Source organism: Acomys minous (assembly GCF_964271855.1).
Source record: "Acomys minous genome assembly, chromosome: 5".
NCBI classification, from domain to species: Eukaryota; Metazoa; Chordata; class Mammalia; order Rodentia; family Muridae; genus Acomys; species Acomys minous.
The window spans coordinates 98,272,290-98,293,696 of NC_140494.1; the positions used below are offsets into that span (position 1 = coordinate 98,272,290).

The window sequence follows — 21,407 nt, forward strand, 5'->3', positions numbered from 1 at the left end:
ATATCCAAAAGCTCCACCCTCTCCACCCTCTTGTTAGAAATCTGTCCTCAAACAGAAGGCGGAGTGTGAGGTGGAGCCCTGTAAGTTGGGACGCTGAGCCCAGATCTGCATCTGCCTTGGGAGTGGGGCTTTACGGCAGACAAGCCAAGCACCGCTGGACCACCAGAACCCCGTAAGATGGAAGCCTGCAATGGAGATTAGCATCTAAGCAGATACCCTGTCCAAACTGTTGTGGGGGGGGGCAGGGGGTTGTGAAGTAGGGGAGGCGCAGGAAACTAGAAAATGCTAGGTCTGAGTGAAGCGAGAGTTGAGAACAAGGCCAGCAACACACAGAGCTCTGTGTATTCAGAGGGAAGTTGGCAGGGTTGTGCCCGGGCAGAGAAACTCCGAGTGGTACAAAGGGACGTGCCCGGAGTGGAGAAATCATGCTAATTGTCTGCACCAGAGCTGGAGAACGCCACCCAAAATGAAGAGAGAAAGGGGAGCCCTGTCAAGAACCTCCAGGGCCCTACGCCTCACTCCTTTTGTCTACCTGCTTCTCATCCAGCCAGGTAGGAGACCAGAAGGGTCTGGAGAAAACAGCTCGGGACTTTTGACAGAGAGGGAGGGGGAAAGCGGAGCCTGGATATCTTCAGGGCTGGAGGAGGGGAGAGAGCTCAGTGGCCACGGGAAGCATCTCAGTGAATTCAGGCATCCTTGTTGACTATATCTCTTCGTTCTCTGTGCTCCCCGCCTGGCCCCTGGCCTCTGGCCCCCTCCCCGAAAGGCTGCATGACTTTGGAGCGCCCACGGCATTTAGTACACTAGATGGAAGGCGTCATACCGCTTCTTATGGGATGACTTGCTGGCGTGGGCCAGTCCAGCATTCTTTTTTAAGGGCTTATGTGAGCTCTTGGTCGGAGGAGGAGGGGAAATCTTGGTTTTGCGCCTCCCAAGCCTCAACCCTGGCTTCTCTGAGTGTCAAACAGCTTGAAAGATGAAAGAAGCTTTGTAGATAATGAGCCTCCTGTTTTAGGATAGGAATTCATCCTGTCCGTAATTCACTTCAAGCCATAGACACCTACCCCTTCGCAGCGCCCCCTATCAACTCTGTAGGGAACTGATTTTAATTTAAATACTGTAGGTGTTTTTATGTGTGCATACACACAATTACAGGGAGCCTAGAATGCACATCGTAGTGTGGCAAGCGGATACATAGATCATTTTAACAAAAAGCAGGAATCAGGAAAAAAAAAAAAGTCACCTGCCTCCATCCAGGAAGCTGGGGCTGGTGGGGCAGGATGCCGATGGGCGGCCAGAAGCAGGGACCGTTTCCTTGTAGAAAGAATGTCTGCACTGAATCTCAGAGGATGAGAAAAATAGGTAGGAACATGAGTGAGATTATTGTTGGGAAAATGGACAAAGGTCAAGAGCTTGAAATAGTCACATGCGTTTAGGCGGAGCCCAGAAGTTCAGCATTGCTGAGAGGATCGTGTGAATCGAGTTCAGTAAAAGCCTTGCAAACAGAAGATGGGATTTAGTCTAAAACCGGTGGATGGGGAAATTGCATGCTCTTTAATTTGGAAACTGGCAGGATCAGATATAATTTTCGGACCTCTTGGTCTGCAATGAGGCACTGAAGGAGAAACCAGGCAAAACAGAAGAGAATGGAAGCCTGCTGAATTCTTCTGAGCTGATGAAACAAAACAACTCAGGCTAGGTGGGTTAGGCAGCAGAAAGGGTGTTGTCTTGCAGTTCTGAAAGGCAGACATTTGGAGATCAAAGTATCAGTGGTGCCACACTCTTTATGAAAGCACTAAGGACGGATTCGTCCCAGGCCTCTTTGGCTTGTGGCAGCAAAACTCCAGCCTTCAGGTGGCGTCTTTTCCTGTTTGCGTGTCAGTATTCAGATGTCCCAGTTTTTACAAGGACTTGTTCGGAAGTGGGGTCCACCCTTCTCCAGTATGACCTCATCTTAATTCCTTGGCTCTGCAAAGACGCCATTGCCAGAAGAGGTCTGACTGTGAAATGCAGGGCTTGCTTGGGGAGGAGCACTGGGAGGACTTCAGATCGTGAGTTTGAGGAGATGTGCTTTAGGCCCACGTCGAAGCTGTTTTCTAATTATAAACTATGCTAATAGGATATTAATTATGAGCCAGGCATGGTGGTGCGTGCTTGTGTGATCTCAGCACGTAAGAGGTCGAGGAAGGGGAATCAGGAACTGAAGGTCGTCTTTGGCTACATAGTGAGTCTGAGTACCGCATGTGCTGCAGGAGATCCTGTCACAAACAAACAATATTAGTTATAAGCTATGAGAGCTAAATGTTGAGCCCCAGGCTATTGCAGTGCTATTGCAATAAGGAATAAGGACGCAGATCCTGTGTGAAGTCTCTGCCATCTTTACGGTAATATTTAGGGAAATGCCAGCTTCTGTAAACAGATAAATTCCAAAATTTAAGTCGTTGGCATTTATCACGTGTCAGTGGAATGAAGTGGTAGACCAGGAGCGAAAGGATGGCACTGCCTAGAGTCCTCAGGGAACAAGCTAAGCTGATGGCACTCTGTCTACTAGAGTGTGTGAGTCCATGGGTCATGGTGGGATTTGCCTTTATTTGTTCCAGACAGATAATGTGTTTGTTTGTTTGTTTGTTTGTTTGTGATAAAGACCTCTTACTCTGTAGCCCTGGCTGGCCTAGAATGTGCTATGTAAACCAGACTGGCCTCAAATTCACAGAGATTTGCCAATCTCCACCTCCTGAGGACTGGAATTAAAGGCCTGGGCAATCATGCCTGCCCAAAGAGAATTTAAAAAACAAAAATAACCAGAACAACAAAAACAAACACTTAACGAATTTACAAATACAATGAACAGACATATAAGGGAGGAAGGGCTTTCCAAATAAGCCTATGAGTGGCACATATCTCTTACACTAATTCTATTGGCTAGAATTTTGTCACATGTCCATACCTAACTGCAATGCAACCTGGGAAATGTAGTATTACATTGGCAAGGAGAGGCCTGGAGAGGTGGCTGAGTTGACAGTGCCTGCTGCTTCAGCAGAGAGGACCTAGGTTTGTTTCCCATCACCAACATGATGGCTCGCAACCATCCATAACTCCTTACAGTGGCCTCATGTGACCCCAGCACATATGTAGTACATATCGTAAATGCAGGCAAAATGCTCACACATAAAATAAAATTCAGGCTTTGGTGTTGACAATCAGACTTTCTATGCCTCAGCCTCCTCTTTCTTTGCTTTTGTTGTTTGTTTGTTTTCCCCCCCAAATCTTTTTTTTTTTTTTAAACAGGGTTTCTCTGTGTAGCCTTGGCCGTCCTGGACTTTGTAGAGCAGGCTGGCCTTGAATTCACAGAGGCCTGCATTGGCTGGGATTGCAAACATGCTCCCTTGGCTCATCTTCTCCTTTGTTTTCACATTTATCTGCTCATTTTGTGAGGGTTGGGGCACAAAAATAGAGAGGTCAGAAGACAAGTTTCAGAAACCAGTTCTCTCTTTCTGCCCTGTGGTCCCAGGTACGTTTGGTGACAAGTACCCTTACTCACTAGACCATCTCGCTGGTCTAAAATCAGGCCAACTCCAGCCTTAGTAAACTCAACAGCACAATTCACAGACTATTCAAATAAGACTTTCCCAGGGTTTAAGGTATGAATCCAAACATCAGAGGCTCTATTCTCTGGACCCGTCTCTACCTGGGTTCTGTGTTGAATTTGGCAAAGCGGGTAGATACTGAGAACAGTCTGATACTGTAGTTCATGTCAGCCTTGACCTACAGCCACTCTCCTGCCTCAGCCTCCTGTGATATGGGATTACAGGAATGAGCCGTTACACACAGTATCTTTTTAGCCTAAGTTCACTACCACGTTGCAGTGGTGATGCTTTTCAGTTAAAAAAAAAATAGTGTAATTGAAAATACCATAGAGAAAAACTCAGCTTAGGGATATAGCCTGATGTGGCCTTAACAAGGGAACAAAGCCATGTAATCATTCCACAGATAAGAAACAGATGAGGCTAGGCGGGTGGCACACACCTCTAATTTCAGCACTTTGGGGAGGCAGAGGGAGGAGTATCTATGTGAGTTCGAGGCCAATCTAGTTTACACAGTGAATTCCAGGGCTACATAGTGATATCTTCTCTCAAAAATAAATAAATAAATAAATAAAGAAAGAAAGAAAGAAAGAAACACATAAATAAATAAATCATGCTATAACCACAGAAGAACCCAAGTATTTCAGTTGCTGTTAACCACTGAGTCAGGCACCTTCAGAGCAGACTCCTGAATTAACGTATCTTCAAAGAGCCTTCATTTTCAGCATCAACGTTGTGGTGCGAGCCTAGCAGGTCCAGAGGCATTTCTGCCATCACTTCCATCTTCTAAACAAGTCCTCCATATCATATTGGGCGAACCCAGGGGTATATATACTGTCTAAGTGATACAGCTTAAGGTTTGGCCAACCGCTATATGAGCGTATATATAGGCTCCCTGAATGAAATCCTGACTCTTCCTTTGTTCAAGGAGAGCATTGCTTTGGAAATAAATCCTATGCTTTCCCTCCCTGCTTCAGGTAATAAATCTTTCTCTGCTCCAGTTTTATGCCTTGGCTATGTTTATTTTGGCTTTGTACTCACCAAGATATGAAGCCAAGTAGTTTGTGTTGCCTGTTACTACAGAAAGCCAGTGAGCAAAGACAGGAAGTGACTCTTCAAACAGTACTTTATTCACAGAGCCAGCAATCTAGGAGGCCAGAGTGTCACCATCCCCAAATCTGCTTTACTCAGACCACCGATAACTAGCCCATTCTATAGGGAACAAGAAGAAAGGCAATTAATCAATCCAAACTTTAGTCTAGTCCCTCCAGTGAGGTGGTCAAGCCTTATCTTTATGATTCATGCTGTTGGCACTTTCTTCCTTATTTCTTCCTGCAACTTCCCCTCATCCTCATCTCTCTGGAGTGGAGTATTCACACATGCCTAAGGCCGATGAGTCTCACATTCCTCCTACATGATTATGCAAGTTACAGAGTGTCCAACGCAGATTCCTACCTACAGTGTACACTGCCAATGTGCTCTTGTAATACAGAACGTAAAGTGTCCCTACTTGTCCTTTATCACAGTCGCCTGGTTCCACTGCTTCCGGGCCTGTGCTTAGTTCGGCAGAACATCACAAAGTTAGGAAACATGTGGGAGAGCAAATCAGCTTATGGTGGGTAGAAGGGAGAGACAGACAGGAAGGGGCCAGGCAAGACATACCCCATATGACCTATTCCTCCAACTAGGCCATATGTAGCTGTCTTAGGACCAAGCACTGGTGCATTAATCATTGACAAAGTTAATGCCTCCATGAGCCAATCATCTGTCAATCATCTTGTCCTTGTTAGAATGAAATGGGATTAAATTACAGTTTCAGCTTACATCACCATGATAATCAAGTCCATAATCAAGCTGAGCTTCTCCCATTTTTATTAGCCAATTGGATATATCTTTCTCTGAAGCACCTGTTCCAAATCTTTTTTTAAAAAGGATTTATTTGGGGAGCTAGCGAGATGGCTCAGCAGTTAAGAGCACCATCTGCTCTTTTAAAGTCCTGAGTTAAAGTTCCACAACCACATGGCGACTCACAACCATCTATAATGTGATCTGAAGCCCTCTTCTGGTGTGCAGGCGTACATGCAGATAAAGCACTCATATACATTAAATAAATAAATCTTTAAAAAAAAAAAAAAAAAAAAAGGACCAGGCTGGCTTCAAACTCAGAGAGATCCACCTGCCTCTGACTCCTGAATGCTGGGATTAAAAGCATGCACTACCATGTCTGGTTCATTTTTTCATCTTTTTAACTTTGTATGTTTGTGTGTGTTGAGAACGTACATGATGGACTTAGAGGTGGTTGTGAGTCATCCAATGCGGGTAACAGAAAACAAACTCTGGTCCTCTGGGAGAACAAACACTATGTGCTCTAAACTCCTGAGCCATCTCTCCAGCCCTTGATTCAAATCGTTTGCACAGCTTTCAATTGAGTTGTCTGGATGTTTTTTGCTTGTTGTTTTCTTTTTCCTTCTGTCTTTCAATCTATAGCCTAGAACCCACATAAACATAGGCTACCACACCCAGGTTCTTGTTTTTTTGTTTTTGTTTGTGTTTTTTGGTGTTTTTTGTTTTTTGGTTTTTTTGGTGTTTTTTTGTGCTCTAAGAAGTCTGTATCTGTTCTCAAGCCCGGCAGTCACTGTCTTGTTCTGTTTAAAATGTTGTTTCCCTTTTCAGACTTAGATCTCCAATTTATCTAGAACTGACATTTCCCCAACATGTTATATAGGAGAAAGATTCATTTACAGGCTGGAGAGATGGCTCAGAGGTTAAGAGCACTGACTGCTCTTCCAGAGGTCCTGAGTTCAATTCCTGACAACCATGCAGTGGCTCCCAAGCATCTGTAATGAGATATGGTGCCCTCTTCTGGAGTGCAGGCACATATGCAGGTAAAATATTGTATACATAATAAATAAATAAATAAATAAATAAATAAATAAATAAAGTTTAAAGATTCATTGTTACTTCTACATGTCCCAGCACTATTTATTATAATGATTGCTAGTGGAATAAGTCCAGGCAACCTGCCACTCAGTGGTCAGTACTGGAGAACCCAGAGTTGGTGGGGAGGACCCTGTGTATTCAAGAGTTGGCCTTAAGGGGCTATCATCCTTAAAGCTCTACCTTAGAGCCTGAGGAGAAGGCCCAGTAGATAGGAGTACGTGTTGCATAAGCATGAAGACCTGAGTTCAAATGCTCAGAGGCCACAGACATAAAAAGACTGGTGTTGTTAGCATCATGCCTGTTAAAGACAGTACAGGGAGCCAGGAAGGAGACAGGAAGATGGCTGGGGCTTCCTGACTACCAGCCTAGCCCCATGTTCAGTGAGTGTCTCCATGCATAAGGCAGAGAGTAACAGCACAGGACACTCAATGTCCTCCTCTGACCTCTGCATAAGGGAACACACCTTCAAGTGCATGCACACACACACATCTTAGAGGGAGAGGAGTGTTAGTCAGGAAGGCTAAATTTTGAATAAGGGTCTTTCTCATCCAAGCCATGTATCTTCTTCTCTGGAACACTGCAGTTAACCCCAGCCTCCTGAACTGACTAGCTCCTGTTGTTGTTGTTGTTGTTGTTGTTGTTGTTGTTTTTAAGAGAGATGCTATTTTCCAAGTTAAACTTCACATCAGTATACGTATTTTATGTTGGTCAGTGCACAGAGCTAAAGACTAAGGAGGGAGCTGCAAAGGTCAGCAAAGATGTTCTGTGTCCTATGACCCTAAAGAGTTAGCAGGACCTAACTATTAGATGATGTTGCCAGAACTGTTAAGAGTCAGAGCCTTGGCCCTGACAACTCTAACAAGCTAGGCTCAGACACTTGTCCTCAATAGGTCAATTGCAAAGACAGTAAGGGACTGGTGAGACGACTCAGTGAGTAGACACTTGTTGCCAGGCCTTACAATTCAACTTTAATCCCTGAGACACACAGAGTGGAAGGAGAGAGCCGAAGGGTTCCATAGGGCACATACCATGGCCTCCACAAACAAATAAACTAATGCCTTTAAAAGATAATAGTAAAAAAGCAGAGAAAGAATATTCAGTGTAGCCGCATTGGGAAGAGGAATAGAAAAGATCCAGCCCCCTAAAAGTCCATTTTTGGGGTACAGATATGAAGTTTAGGTTTATAAAGAGCAAGAGGTATTTATAACTAAACACTCCTGCTCGAAGTGTAGTTCTCCTACCCATCATTGACCTGTTGTTGTTTGAACAAGATGCTCTGACAAGTCACAACTATGGGAATTTTTTTTCCTCCTGGAAGAGAAGTTCTTTCTCTGGCTGATGTCAGGCTTTCGCCTTTCCTTCTCCTATCATAAGATTCCTGAGGAATTCCAGTTCCTTGGAGACCATTGTCTGGATAGTCTGACGGCCAAAGGGAGGGCACAGTGTCTCTTTAGCATATCTTCATTCCTAGCTGGACAGTTGTACCAGGGCTTCTCTTTCAGAATCTGGAATGCAAGGCAAAAGGGAGGGGCATGATCATTGTAACAAGCGTTAGAAAGAGGCACCTTTGGGAAGGGCCAAGTGAGGGGTTGCCAAAGCAGTTTTGCCAGGAGCAACTCCAAAGCAGTGGTCCTGTCACACAAGGACAACAAACTCTCTCCTTGCTACACTGTGGTCACCTTCGTCATAAACTGACATCATATGCAAGTCTCCTCTAGTCTACTCTGTTGATCCATCTTGGCAACAACAAGAAAGGAAGCTACCTGAGATTTGAGTGGTAGTGCATTAAACTACAGGTCAAATTACTATTACTATTACTATTATTATTATTATTATTATTATTATTTTTATTATTATTAAATGTTTGAGAAGGGGTTTCTCTGTGTAGCCCTTGCTGTCCAGGCTCTTGCTCTGTAGACCAGATTGCTCTCAAATTCAGAAATCCACCTGCCTCTGCCTCCTAAGTGCTGGGGTTAAAGGCATGAGCCACCACGGCCGCACTTTTTTTTTTGTATGCTTTTTATAGATCAAATTGTTGATTTCAGAGAATAGACAGATTAACAGTAGTGATCATTTCAGCCCACAAATATGGCAATTTTCATGCTGTCTTAATTCATATTTAAACTATTCCTGAACATCCATGTTCCTTAAAGAGTAGATTAAAAGCCCGCCTCCTCTTTGCCTGAACCTCAAGGGACTTCTTCACAGTTTCCCAATATCCTGTCCCCCATGTCCCTGAATGACAACATTTCAAATGATTTTACAGTTATATAGTCCAGGCCTCAACAGAATAGTAACATAGGGGTATAATGCAATAATCCCCACCATTACACAACAAATCATGCTCCTATGCCATAAAAAGGATAAGGATGGGTCGTTTTCTCAGATTGTTGCTGAATGAGAAACAAACAAACAAATAAATAAATAGAAAAAGAAAAGAGATGACTGAGCCCGGGTTGAGAAGAAGGTTTATTGTAGATACGTGAGAGCATAGCCAGAGGCAGGGCTATCTGGGGCAGTAAAGAGTGCACATGACCAGACTTAGCTGTGCCATATGAGTGGGGGTGGGGGTGTAGGGTGTGCAGAGAGGAGAGAGTGGGGAACCAGGTACAGCAGCCAGGTGGCCCAAAGGTACAAAGAAAGTTGGTAACCAAAATGGTTGGGTTATATAGGAAAGAGCAGCTGGCAGAAGGGCAGCTTAGCCCCTGGACTGCAGAAGTTTGGGGAAGGGACTGAGTATGCCAACCAGGAGGCCCATCTAACAGGTAGGGACTGAGAGAAGCAGGAAGAACCTGGCAGCCAGCATCCATTTTGATATGCTCAATAGGTGCCTCAGCTGTTGTTCCAGGGAACCTAACAGTTCCCAGGGATGAATTCAGCAAAGGTAGGGACAGCAGATTGTGAAGACGGCCAATCCAGCATTTCCAGGTTTGGGTAGCCACTAAATAAAGAATTCAGAGATGAGAGAAAGCAAATAATTGGGAGGAAGTTAATTTCAGGGTGAAAGTGCACTCAGAGGGAACAAGATTCTCCAGTATCACTCATCACGGATAGCGTGATGTGAGCAAACTTTAGGTAACCACAGAAGTCACAGGGAACTTCAGGAATGGAGAGGGCCTCTCACAACAGGGTTTGCTCCATGCTTTTTGTTCTTATAAGGGGTCGTTGGATATGTCGTGACACCAGATGCATGATGGGAGTCAGGAATTCCTTAAGGTCAATGATTAAGAGATATCACCAGACTGAATTAAAGGGCAGATAGTTATTTTCATTGGTCTTGTTGGCCCCAGATGATGTAAAGTTGACCTGGGTAAAGTTGACTTTTACTAACTGAGTAGTCTGATGATGCCTTCTGTAATGTAACTCTGTGGTTACATCACTGTCCAACCACCATACAGCTTGCCTCGTTTTCCCTCTCTGCACATCTATCTTGCCTACGTCAAGATCATCACTAAAAAGAAAGGATATTAAAAACCAAAAGCAGAAAACAAAATGTTCTTCCTTTCAGAGGGCAAAGCTCTTGCTGCCCTTGGATTATTGTATGAGGGTCAGGTCACCATACTACAGAAAGGAAATAAAACAGTTGGGGAAAGTCCAGAGAAGGGCATCTATGATGGTCAAAGAAATGGAAGGAGACAGACCCAAGCAAACAAAACTTGCTTCAGATAAAAAGGGTTACAAGTGTGGTTACTGGCACTAGAGAAAACGGGCAAGGTGCAGAGAGACAAGTCTTACAACATGAGTTTGGCACCATCCCACTGATGCGTTTGAAGGGTGAGTTTAAGGCAAAATGAAGAATTTGCCCCATAAAGGTGCGCGAACCAGTAGAAGGTGATTCCTTTAAGGGACGAAGCATAAAGGGGTCACAGCTCAGTGCAGACACACATTCTTGAAGTTTGCCTTTTCTCGGTGTCACAGGAGGTCAAATCCTCCTTGAGTAGAAACTCCTGACCTGAACACCAGGGCATTGTTTAGATAGATAGGAACATATTGCAGAGATGGTAATTTCCTTTTGTTTTGCCCACGGTGGGAACAGAGACTTTCTACATACATGCCTCTAAGACAATGATTAAGTTAATTGCTTCTCCAGGTTGAGTAATCCTCCTCCCTTTTATTGCCACTCTGGGCCTGAGGTGTTAGCCGTTTCCTCATTTCTGTGTCCTGCTTTGGCTTCTGTCCCAGTTCTTGGTGTCACAGTAAAGTTATGAGACCCAAACTTAGATTCTTTCCAGTTTCTAGGCAACTGTGTGCATGCTTAGCAAAAATGTTCTTGTCATCAGAGTCTAAGAAAGATGGCGCCGTCCTCTTTCAATGAGTGTACGTGCATCCCTTCCGCTGTGGGCAATACCCATGTTCACAGCATAAGGAGGGCAGCCGCCCGGGCTCCAGTAAGTTAGGAGGCAGCGAAAGGCTGCATCTTCTCCAGTGTTTTTATTCACAATATAATCTAAGTTGATTTTTTAAATAACAATTAAGAGGGGAAACATCACCAAAAAAAAGGGCAAGTGGGAACCTTGGAACGGAAAAGAGACAATATAATTCAGGGAAACCCAAAAGAAAGAAATCAGAGATTATAGGAGAGAGAAGGATAATTAATGCCTTCTAATGCCTTCTCCTTGTCTGAGGTCCAGGATCATCACTGCTAGAAGGAAATGAGAGGCTCCGAAGTTTAGTGCTTGAGACCTGCATTAGTCAGCTTTCCATTTCTATAATGAAATATCTAAGACTGAACAACTTATAAGGAAAAGTTTATTTAGCTCTTAGTTCTGGAGGTAGAAATTCCAAACAATGTAACACCAACTCTGGGAAAGACCCTCAATGACATCCCATCATAGTACAATAGAAAGCATCAAAAACCGTGTATGAGAAGAGAGATCACAGTAAACCAGGGATGAGGGTGAGCTTAGCCTCGTTTTTAAAAATAACAATTTAATTTCTGGAGAATTAACACAAAGTCCCACAATAACTCTCTCAATTTCCTCCAAGGACAGGCTTCCCAGTGAGATAACCCACTCTACTCCAAAAAGTTCACGCTCTCCTAATATTACCACCTCGAGGAAAAGGCTTGCAACACACCTAAACCATGGCAGAGCTGTTAGTCAAATTTTTTAATGGTTTATTTATTTTTATTTTATGTGCATTAATTGGTGTTTTGCCTGCATGTACATCTGTGTGAAGGTGTCAGATAGCCTAGAACGGGACTTACAGACATTTGTAAGGTGGAAATTGAGCCCAGGTCCTCTGGAAGAGCAGTTAATGCTCTTAACTACTAAGCCATCTCTCCAGTCTCTCAAAAATTTAAAACATGTATATGTATGTGTCTGTAAATGTGCATGTGTGTGTTAAGTGCCCGCAGAGGACATCAGTAGCTGTTAGATAGGGAATCCCACTTAAGTCATCGCAAAATTGAAAGTTGTAAGAAACTTTACAGAACATGCAGCCAAATGGGTTTTAATCTGATACACAAGACCACAGAAATTCCTAGCAGCTCTCCATGTTACTGGGGAGGAAAGAACTCAGGTCTCCATCACTCTTCTGCCAAAACAAATAAGGCATACAGGGCCATCTTTCATTTATTTCCATTTTCATGTAAGATTTTTTTTAAAAAAAACAAAAATATTTTTGTTAAAAAATGCTTGAGGTTAGGCTAGGAATGTTGTCAAATGCATTTAATCACAGCACTTTGAAGGGAGAGGTGGGTGGATCTCTCTGTATTCAAGGTCAGACTAGTATATAGCAAGTTCCAGGCCAGCCAGGACTGCACAGTAGGACCCTGTCTCAGAAAAAGAAAAAGAAAATTGTTTGAGGAGAAGCACTACAGAGATATCTCAGCAGTTAAGAGCATGTCTTGCTCTCCCAACATTCCTGAGTTCAGTTTGCAGCACTCAAGTCAAGAGGTTCACAATAGCCTGTAACTTCAATTCCAGTGTCCTTTTCTGGCCCCCACAGGCACCCATACTCATATAATACACATTCACATAGACATACATACATACAAATAAAAAAACCAAAAATAAATAAAACTTTAAGGCTGGAGGAATGGCTCAGTAGCTAAGGGTACTTGTTTCTGCAGAGGCCCCAGGGTCAATTCCCAGCAACTACATGGCAGGCCACTGTTGCAGGGATTTTTCCTCCTAACCTTAAGCTCCTGGAATAATGACTGATGAGACTCAAAATATATTTACAGTTACCTAAGCCATATAGCCAGCCTCCTCTTTAACTAGCTCATAACTCAAAATAACCCATTTATACTAATTTACATTCTGCCACGTGGATGGTTGCCTGTGCTTCTGTCTTCCTCACATCTTCCCGGACAAATCTCCTGCACCCGACTCTATCCCAAAATCCTTTCTTCATGCTGAATGTCTCACCTCCTAGTTTTTGCCTCAGCTATAGGCCATTAGCTTTTTATTGACAGGTGACGCATCTATACAGACACATGAGATTCCCACTACAGGCCTCACTCTGTGTAACTCCAGTTCCAGAGGCCTTAACACCCTCTTCTGGCCTCACTAGGTACCAGGCACACATGTGGTGCACATACATACATTCAGGCAAAACCCTCATACACATAAGATAAAAATGTTTGAGGGGCTGAGATGTATGTAGCTCAAATGATAAAGTGCTTGCGTCGTATGCATGAAGGCCTAGGATCATCCTAAGCACCGCATAAACTGGGTAAGGTGATACATGCCTACAGTCTCAGGACTCTGGAGGTAGAGGCAGGGGGATCAGGAGGTCAAGACCATTCTTGGCTACATAGCAAGTTTGAGACCAGCCTTGAATACCTGATGTGTTATCTCAAAAAAATATTATGAAAATATTTATGAGACAGGTCTTTTGGCATGCTTTTGTCATCCAGGACTCAGCAGGTAGAGGCAGGAGGACTGGGAGGTAGAGGTCATCCTGGACAGCGTAGCAAAACAAGACAAAACAAAGGAAAAAGTTTCCAAGTAGTTATCTTCATCCATTCTAACATCCTCAATTTAAGACTTCCTTCCAGGGCTGGCGAGATGGCTCAGAGATTAAGCGTACTGATGCTTAATTCCCAGCAACCACATGGTGGCTCACAACCATCTATAATGTGATCTGATGCCATCTTCTGGACTGCAGGTATACGGGCAGGCAGGGCACTGTGTACATAATAAATAAATATTTAAAAAAATACTTCCTTCCAATAAGCAAATGGTATTCACATAATCCCACCTTCAACAGCTTTAATCTGCAGAATCATCTCTTGAGGTTTGGTAATACCTGGCTGATGAGAGTTGGAAATTAGTTAGAAGTCATCTGGTCTAACTAACTATTTTATTGTACAAAGAAAAAAAAACAAACTTGAGGCCAGAGAGGTGGAAAAGTGGCTACTGGCCTTTCCTTGACCTTTTACAGAAGGGGAGGCGTTCATACGTAACAAAGCACCTGCTATTTAAATCAATTGAATTTGTTCAACAAATAAAATTTTCTTTAATTACTATAACCAAACTTTGTTCATTCATCTCTTGATTTGGTCCAGACCATTTAGTACAAGTAAAAAAAACAAAGAAATGGAAATGTACAGACTTGCATTCCTAACTCTCTCTTTATATTTTGTCCTCCCCCACCCGCCACCTTTTGAGACAGGGTCTCATGTATGCTCATACTGTCTAGTCAAGAGTGATTTTGAACTTCTTATCCCCCTGCCTCTACCTCCAAAGAACTGGTATTACAGGCTGGTGCCTGGTTTACAGTGGCTATTTTTATTTTATAAATAAGAAGGATGGGGCTTAGAAAGATTGTTTATCCATATGCACACAGCCAGTACGTCGTAGAGCCAAGTCTTGGAAGGCCTTACATTCCAGACCCTTTATTCTACACACTCAAATTCCTCCTCTGTAGATAATGCAAATGGGTTTTCTACTGAGTTCTCCTGGTAAGAAGCAATTATAACTGGGGTAAGGACAGAGCAATTCTTGGTGTGCCTGGGAAGTACCTGTGTGTTCAGGCCCCTGAGCGTCCTCTTCTAGGGCACAGTCTTTGCACACATTCCTCTTTCTTTGGGGATCTAAGTTCCCACACTTTTTCAATTTCCTCCCATCCTACTTCCATATTAGCCTCAACACACAGGATGTTCAATAAATATTTCTATGAAAGGATCACGTAGAATGTGTACCAGTGTAATCTTCCAGAATGAGGCAATGAGGAAAATGCCAGAGAGACAATGCCATAGAAGAGCTGTGGTGGCTATGAGGAAAGAAAGACATAGGAGAGGCAGCAAAGAACTTCCGTAGGAGAGGAGGTGGTGCTGATGGGTAAGAAGCCAGGACTGACAGGAAGTTAAGGGTCTCAGGTGCAAGGACAATCACAGGGCTTGAAGGTGGAAGCAGGCTGAGGGCCTGACACTGCCCTCTTCCCCAATGGGCCTCTGTTTGCAGTCCCCCTGGAGGGGGTGAACATCACCAGCCCAGTACGTCTGATCCACGGCACGGTGGGGAAGTCGGCCCTGCTTTCTGTGCAATACAGTAGCACCAGCAGCGACAAGCCCGTGGTGAAGTGGCAGCTGAAGCGTGACAAGCCAGTGACTGTGGTGCAGTCTATAGGCACAGAGGTCATTGGCACTCTGCGGCCTGACTATCGAGACCGTATCCGGCTCTTTGAAAATGGCTCCTTGCTTCTCAGCGACCTGCAGCTGGCAGATGAGGGAACCTATGAAGTAGAGATCTCCATCACTGACGATACCTTCACTGGGGAGAAGACCATCAACCTCACCGTGGATGGTAAAGCACTCAGCAGGGAAGGAGGCAGGACAAGGCTGGGACTAAGGCTAGACCCAAGAAAACTCAACGTAAAAGGCTGAGTGGTCATTAGGAGGTAGTATCTAGTCACAGCTAACATGGATAGAGTGTTTGCATGGGCCAGCCCACTTAACAGTTTATAATAATCAAGGGGTAATGTCCCTCTCTGCGTTTTGAAGACAAGGAAAATGAGGTACAGAGAGTATCTTGCCCAAGCTGATAGAGTCTAGTGTTAAACTGAGAGAGTTGGCCCCAGTTTCCACCAGCTAAAATATCTTCCAGGCTAGATCAGTTTAACTAAAGCCCAGTGGTTTCAGAATGGTACTTAGGAAGAAGGGTGTGAGGAAACTCATCATGACTTTGTTGTTCAGTCTAGAAGTTGCTTGATTAACAATGAGTGAATGAAGAATGGAAGGATGGATGGATGGATGGATGGATGGATGGATTTTGGGACAGGACTACACTAAGGATTTCTGGAGGGACTTCTCAGTCAACAGATTGAACTGTTACATGCTGAAAGATGGGGGGACTGAAGGAGGAGGAGGAAGTGTGCTGTACACTATGACTCACAGGCATTTCCATCCTCCCATTCCCGGGGCTCAGTGCCCATTTCAAGGCCACAGGTATTAGTGGCTTCGACCACTGTTCTGGAGCTCAGTGAGGCCTTCACCCTCAACTGCTCCCATGAGAATGGCACCAAGCCTAGCTACACCTGGCTGAAGGATGGCAAGCCCCTCCTCAATGACTCCCGAATGCTCCTGTCCCCTGACCAAAAGGTGCTCACCATCACCCGAGTGCTCACGGAGGATGACGACCTGTACAGCTGTGTGGTAGAGAACCCTATCAGCCAGGTCCGCAGCTTGCCTGTCAAGATCACCGTATATAGTAAGTTTCCCTACCCGCCCAAGATATGAGTATGCACTGGGGCAGAGGGCACTCCCGAGAGTGACTGTCTGGTGCAGTGGTTTTCAGCCTTGCTAGTGCCATGACCCTTTAATACAATATGTTGTGGTGACACCATATAATTATTTTCATTGTGACTTCCTAACTTTAATTTTGCTGATGTTATGGCTCATAATATAAATATCAGTTTTCTGATGGTTAAGGGGTTGCAACCCATAGACTGAGAACCACTGGCCTACAGGGGGGTGAGATGGGGCGGGGGGGGGGGGTGTGGGTAGAGGTAGTCTGGCTGTCCATGGAGGACAGCCACAAGTGGGAGGTAAGGCTTTGGGTGAGTTCTGTCATTGCCTATTCATGCTTTTGGGCCCCTTTCTCTTCCCTCCACTGCTGCCCTCCTTCTCAAACTGTCCCCACCTCTCTGCCGCTCTTTTCTTAGGAAGAAGCTCCCTCTATATCATCTTGTCTACAGGCGGCATCTTCCTCCTCGTGACCCTGGTGACAGTCTGTGCCTGCTGGAAACCCTCCAAAAAGTCTAGGTAACTAGTCGACTTCCATACCTTCCTTCTTACTTCAGTCTATTTCTGTTTTTGTTTTGTTTTGTTTTTGTTTTTCGAGACAGGGTTTCTCTATGTAGCCCTGTCTGTCCTGGACTCTCTTCGTAGACCAGGCTGGCCTCAAACTTATAGAGATCTGCCTGCCTCTGCTTCTGCCTCCTGAGTGCTGGGATTACAGGTGTGCGCTACCAATGCCTGGCTCTCTTCACTCTATTTCACTCCCAAGTTTCCAAGTTTAGCATTGATTGAGTGAGTGACTGTGTCGCTAAGCATTGAATTTGGGGCTGTGTTCATGCTAAACACTCTACTACTGAACTACATCTCAAGTTTCCCTGCTCTATTCTCTCCCCCGTCCCCACCCCGTGTGTGTGTGTGTGTGTGTGTGTGTGTGTGTGTGTGTGTGTGTGTGTGTGCACGCGCGTGTGTGTGTGTGCGTGTAGGTGCAAGTATGGGTATGTGTTAATGCATGTGCGTGTGTATGCCCATGTGTGTGGATACCAGAGGTGTTATTCTTCTGCCTGTCTTTGCTTTCCCAGTGCTAGGATTACCATTGTGTGCCACTACACCTATCTTTTCATGTGGATTCTTAGGATTGAAGGCAGGTCTTCATGCTTATAAGGCTATCACTATTCCTCCTCCCAAGCTTTCAATTATTTGTTTGTTTGTTGCTTTTTGTTTTGTTTTTATTTGTTTTGTTGTGAGACAGGGTTTCTCTGTGTATCCTTCGCTGTCCTGGACTCACATTGTAGACCAGGCTGGCCTCGAACTCACATTGGTCTGCCTGCCTCTGCCTCCCGAGTGCTGGGATTAAAGGAGTGCGCCACCACGCCTGGCTCCAGCTCCCAATTCTATTCTTGTCTTTTTTTGAATTTTTCCCCCCTAGGGTGCGCCTCTTTCTAAATGTATTATTCCATTGTATATGGAACAGCATCTCAGTTACCTCTGACCACCCCAGCATTGTTGATGGTGATTTTGGGGGGAGGCTGTCAGCTAGCTTGGTTAGTGTGCTGCCTTTTAAGTCAAGGCCCTTCAGTTTACAGAAAAAGACACTGCAACTCATATTGGATAAATAGCCTACCCACAGTCACAATGCTAACAACAGTCTTAGCATGCAAACCTAGATGGTGACGCAAGCCACAGTTCATGGATTACCACCATTCCTAGCCCATCTTTCCATCAAAAGGCTTTTGCTGTGGTCATTAGAACCCTCTCTGTGTCCGTTCCTTGGATTTCCTGTTCACACTCAAAAGCTCTGTTCTTGGTGGGGGGGGGTTGGGTTGATTTGCAGGAAGAAGAGGAAGTTGGAGAAGCAAAGCTCCTTGGAATACATGGATCAGAATGACGACCGCCTAAAATCAGAAGGTGAGCTCCCAGCTACCCACTGGCCCAGCCCATCAGCAGTCAGAACAGAGAGGCCTGCTGGGAAAAGGAAAAGTGGGTGATGGGGAAATCGGCAGAGCAAAGAAGGGTTCCGGTGACAGAATATAGGTGCTGGGTGTAGAGCAATGGTTCTCAACCCGTGGGCCTTTCACACGGCTCACTTAAGACCACTGGAAACCACAGGTATTTGCATTACAGTTCATAGCAGTCGCAAAGCCATAGTTATGAAGCAGCAAGAAAATAAACTTATGGTTGGAGGTCACAGCATCATGAGGAACAGTATTAAGGACAGCATTAGGAAGGCTGGGAATCACTGATGCAAGGGTCTGTCCCTGGACCAGACACCCCGTTCTTTTCTCACGCAGCAGACACCCTACCCCGAAGTGGAGAACAGGATCGGAAGAACCCAATGGCACTCTATATCCTGAAGGACAAGGTGAGCGGTTCTGTTAAGGAGCCCCCAGGGAGAGGATGATGTGCCTACGTCCTTGAAGTATTTGCAGAAATCCCCACTTTAGAGATTGGAAAGTGAGACAGAGATTTAAAAAAAAAAAAAAAACCTTATGAAGGGCTAAACAAGCAAATGAGTGGCGGACCTGGCCTTCACAATATAAGCAACAGTCAGCCTGAAATCTCATGGACTATCGCAGCTCCCACAACGTCCAGGCTATCCTCTGTCACAAGTCCTACTTGATAGTCATTGGAGCCCTCCCTCTGTTCTTTGCTCAGTTGAAATAGCCCCATTTGCCATGACAAGGTCTGAAAGAGGATAAAGAGACAAGGCACTGAGTCATGTTAACCTTTACTGCCAGGTACCTGGCACGTGCCTGGGCCATACAAGGTGTTGTGTATTCCTAGTTTTATGCCTGCAACTTAGCAGGATGTGGGGGTGTGGATGGAGAATCCGAGACCCGCCCCTGCCTTCGCCACCCCCTCGCCTCTGTAGTCCCAGTGTCCAAAACAAAGGGCTCCCATATTGGGTCAGGAGACAGTTGACCCTTGCAGCGCCTGTGTTTCCAGGACTCCCCAGAGCCGGATGAGAACCCCACAGCAGAGCCTCGGAGCACTACGGAGCCCGGACCTCCTGGTTACTCTGTGTCGCCACCGGTGCCAGGCCGCTCTCCTGGGCTGCCTATCCGCTCAGCCCGCCGCTACCCACGCTCCCCAGCGCGCTCCCCCGCCACCGGCCGGACGCACACGTCGCCACCACGGGCCCCTAGTTCGCCTGGCCGCTCCCGCAGCTCCTCGCGCACACTGCGGACTGCTGGCGTGCACAGAATCCGGGAGCAGGATGAGACTGGGCAGGTGGAGATCAGTGCCTGAGCCTCCTCGGGAGCCCGCTCCAGTTGCCCACGGTCTGCTGTCAGCGGCTGCGGGGTGGGAGGGAGGCTGAGAAGTCCCAGTGCCTCTGGCCAGGGGTGAGGGTAGGTCGTGGCCTGATCCCTGTTTAGGGTGCACAGGCAAGTGAGCTTGCACAGATGGATGGAGCACTAATCTTGGTGTTAAACCCGGTTGCACGTGCGCTGGTTTTACTGGCTGTGTTCTCAGTGGGTATGAGCTGTGCCCTCTTAGGACTACATAGATTATTAAATTTCCGGCCCAATCCCCTAAAGGGTTTTATGGAAACTAACAATAATTTTACCCAGTGAGACGATCCTATGCGCCCCCTGGGAGCGGTTATGCTTCCCACCCACCTCCCAATCTCACATGCCTCCGATCCCTAAAGTTTGCGGTACCCCCAACCCCAGCCCAAATTAGAGGCCACTTATCCTGAAACGCACACTGACCTGAACTAAAGACAAGTCTGATGCTGGCACCTGGCTGTACAGGGCCTGTTTTGATCACAAAGAAGTCATTTTCTTAAGGACCTTTTCTGGACATCTGCTTCCCCGTCCCTCCGGGTGGTGAGGGTGAACCCCATGTACATTCCTAGGACCCTGGGAGCCTGGGACTAGGCAAGGACAAAATACCAAGGCTCTAGTGCTTGGTGGCCTCCAATGGCTTCCTCAAAAGCATGCCATACTAGGTCTTTCTTCCTGTCTCTGTTTATGAGAATGTGGGTCGGCTTGCCTCCTGTAGAGACTTGCACGGCCAACTCACCTCTGACCCAGCGAGCTGCATCCGACCAGGACCTGGTTTTAACCACTCACGTTCTTCCTCCTGGCCTTCTTACAAAGAAGCTTTTCAGCCATCCCCAGGAAGGTTGAGGAGCTTCCTCGAGCTGTAAGAAAACAAGATGCTACTCTCCAGAGAAACATGGAACGAGGAAGAAGCATGTCAGAGCAACGATGGCCCACCCCGCGGCCTCCTGCTTTCTCCATCTGCCTTGCTCCTAGCTGCTCAGCGCCCGTGACTGTGGACAGAGCCAGCTTCCGCATCTGTCCTCAAGTCAGAAGACTAAGGGGCTGGGCCACTCCCCGGTCATCACCACTTTGGGCATTTTGGAAGAAATAATGTACTGTGTGAAGACAGAAAGCACAGAAATAGCTGAAAGACAGGAACGTCCTGGGCGTTCGCCCTCTCTTCCCTGAGGCCCCAGGGACCCCTGCATCTTTTGTCCCTCTGCAACTCCTAAACGTCATCTTCGCTTCAGTGTCATCCCATGAACAACTCCCAAGGCCCCATATCCATCACCTCTGCACCAGAACACACTTTGTCCCGGCCCTGTAGGCACCAAGCTTTCTCGATTGCCTGCATCCCCTCACCCTACCAGCGCGTCTCTCAGTTCCCCCATCCCGATGGTCTTCTCCCTCCCTGCTCATACGGCAGATTGTCTGCCGTTTCTCCTTACTTAGCCAGAATCCACAGCCCACTAACCTTCCCCGGTGCTCGTCCACCATAAAACAGTGTGTGTGTGTGTGTGTGTGTGTGTGTGTGTGTGTGTGTGTGTGTGTAGGTAATAGTGCAGACAGGTTAGGATATGTAGGACTTGGAGGGCTACCTGTTGGTCAGCCTTGAGATAGGGGGGATAGGGCGAGATGAGAGCACGCCACACCCTGGTGCTGAATCCCGGCAGGGCTGGCTTCCCAGACACAAGCCAAATTTGCCTTAAACTGGGGGTAAGTAAGGAAGTGGGTTTTTTCTTTTTCTTTTTGTTTTGCTCTGTGTTGATCTTCATCTTTGTATTACTAGCATCTAGCAGGGTGCATAGCACCACCTGGATGCTCAATAAACTTTTGATGAAATGAAACAACTTTATTTCCACATAGCAACCCGAACAAATGTGCAGCCTAAACATGCAAGTTACTTCCGTTTTCTCTTACTTTCAGTCACCT

The 21,407-nt window shown here is 45.9% G+C and overlaps 1 protein-coding gene across 2 annotated transcripts; it reads left to right on the plus strand.

Moving 5' to 3' along the window:
- Positions 1-262: 262 nt before the first annotated feature.
- On the plus strand, positions 263-21,325 carry HEPACAM (hepatic and glial cell adhesion molecule). 2 transcript variants are annotated; one of them, XM_084782038.1, is made up of 7 exons: positions 263-551; positions 14,936-15,277; positions 15,899-16,180; positions 16,635-16,734; positions 18,041-18,114; positions 18,498-18,568; positions 19,153-21,325. In XM_084782038.1, the coding sequence occupies exons 1-7, from the start codon at positions 467-469 to the stop codon at positions 19,453-19,455; spliced, it is 1,257 nt and encodes a 418-aa protein (XP_084638164.1). In that variant the 5' UTR covers positions 263-466; the 3' UTR covers positions 19,456-21,325. The 2 variants fall into 2 exon arrangements, with proteins under 2 accessions (XP_084638164.1, XP_084638163.1); XM_084782037.1 differs by lacking the exon at positions 263-551 and adding an exon at positions 797-2,051.
- The last annotated feature ends 82 nt before the right edge of the window (positions 21,326-21,407 follow it).

What these genes read in the sequence shown, in the direction of transcription:
- HEPACAM (XM_084782037.1), top strand. Translation starts at nt 1,787, where the DNA reads ATGAAAGCACTAAGGACGGATTCGTCCCAGGCCTCTTTGGCTTGTGGC. An exon ending in CATCAACCTCACCGTGGATG is followed by an intron (nt 15,278 to 15,898) that starts GTAAAGCACTCA and finishes CCCGGGGCTCAG; the next exon opens with TGCCCATTTCAAGGCCACAG. An exon ending in TGTCAAGATCACCGTATATA is followed by an intron (nt 16,181 to 16,634) that starts GTAAGTTTCCCT and finishes CTCTTTTCTTAG; the next exon opens with GAAGAAGCTCCCTCTATATC.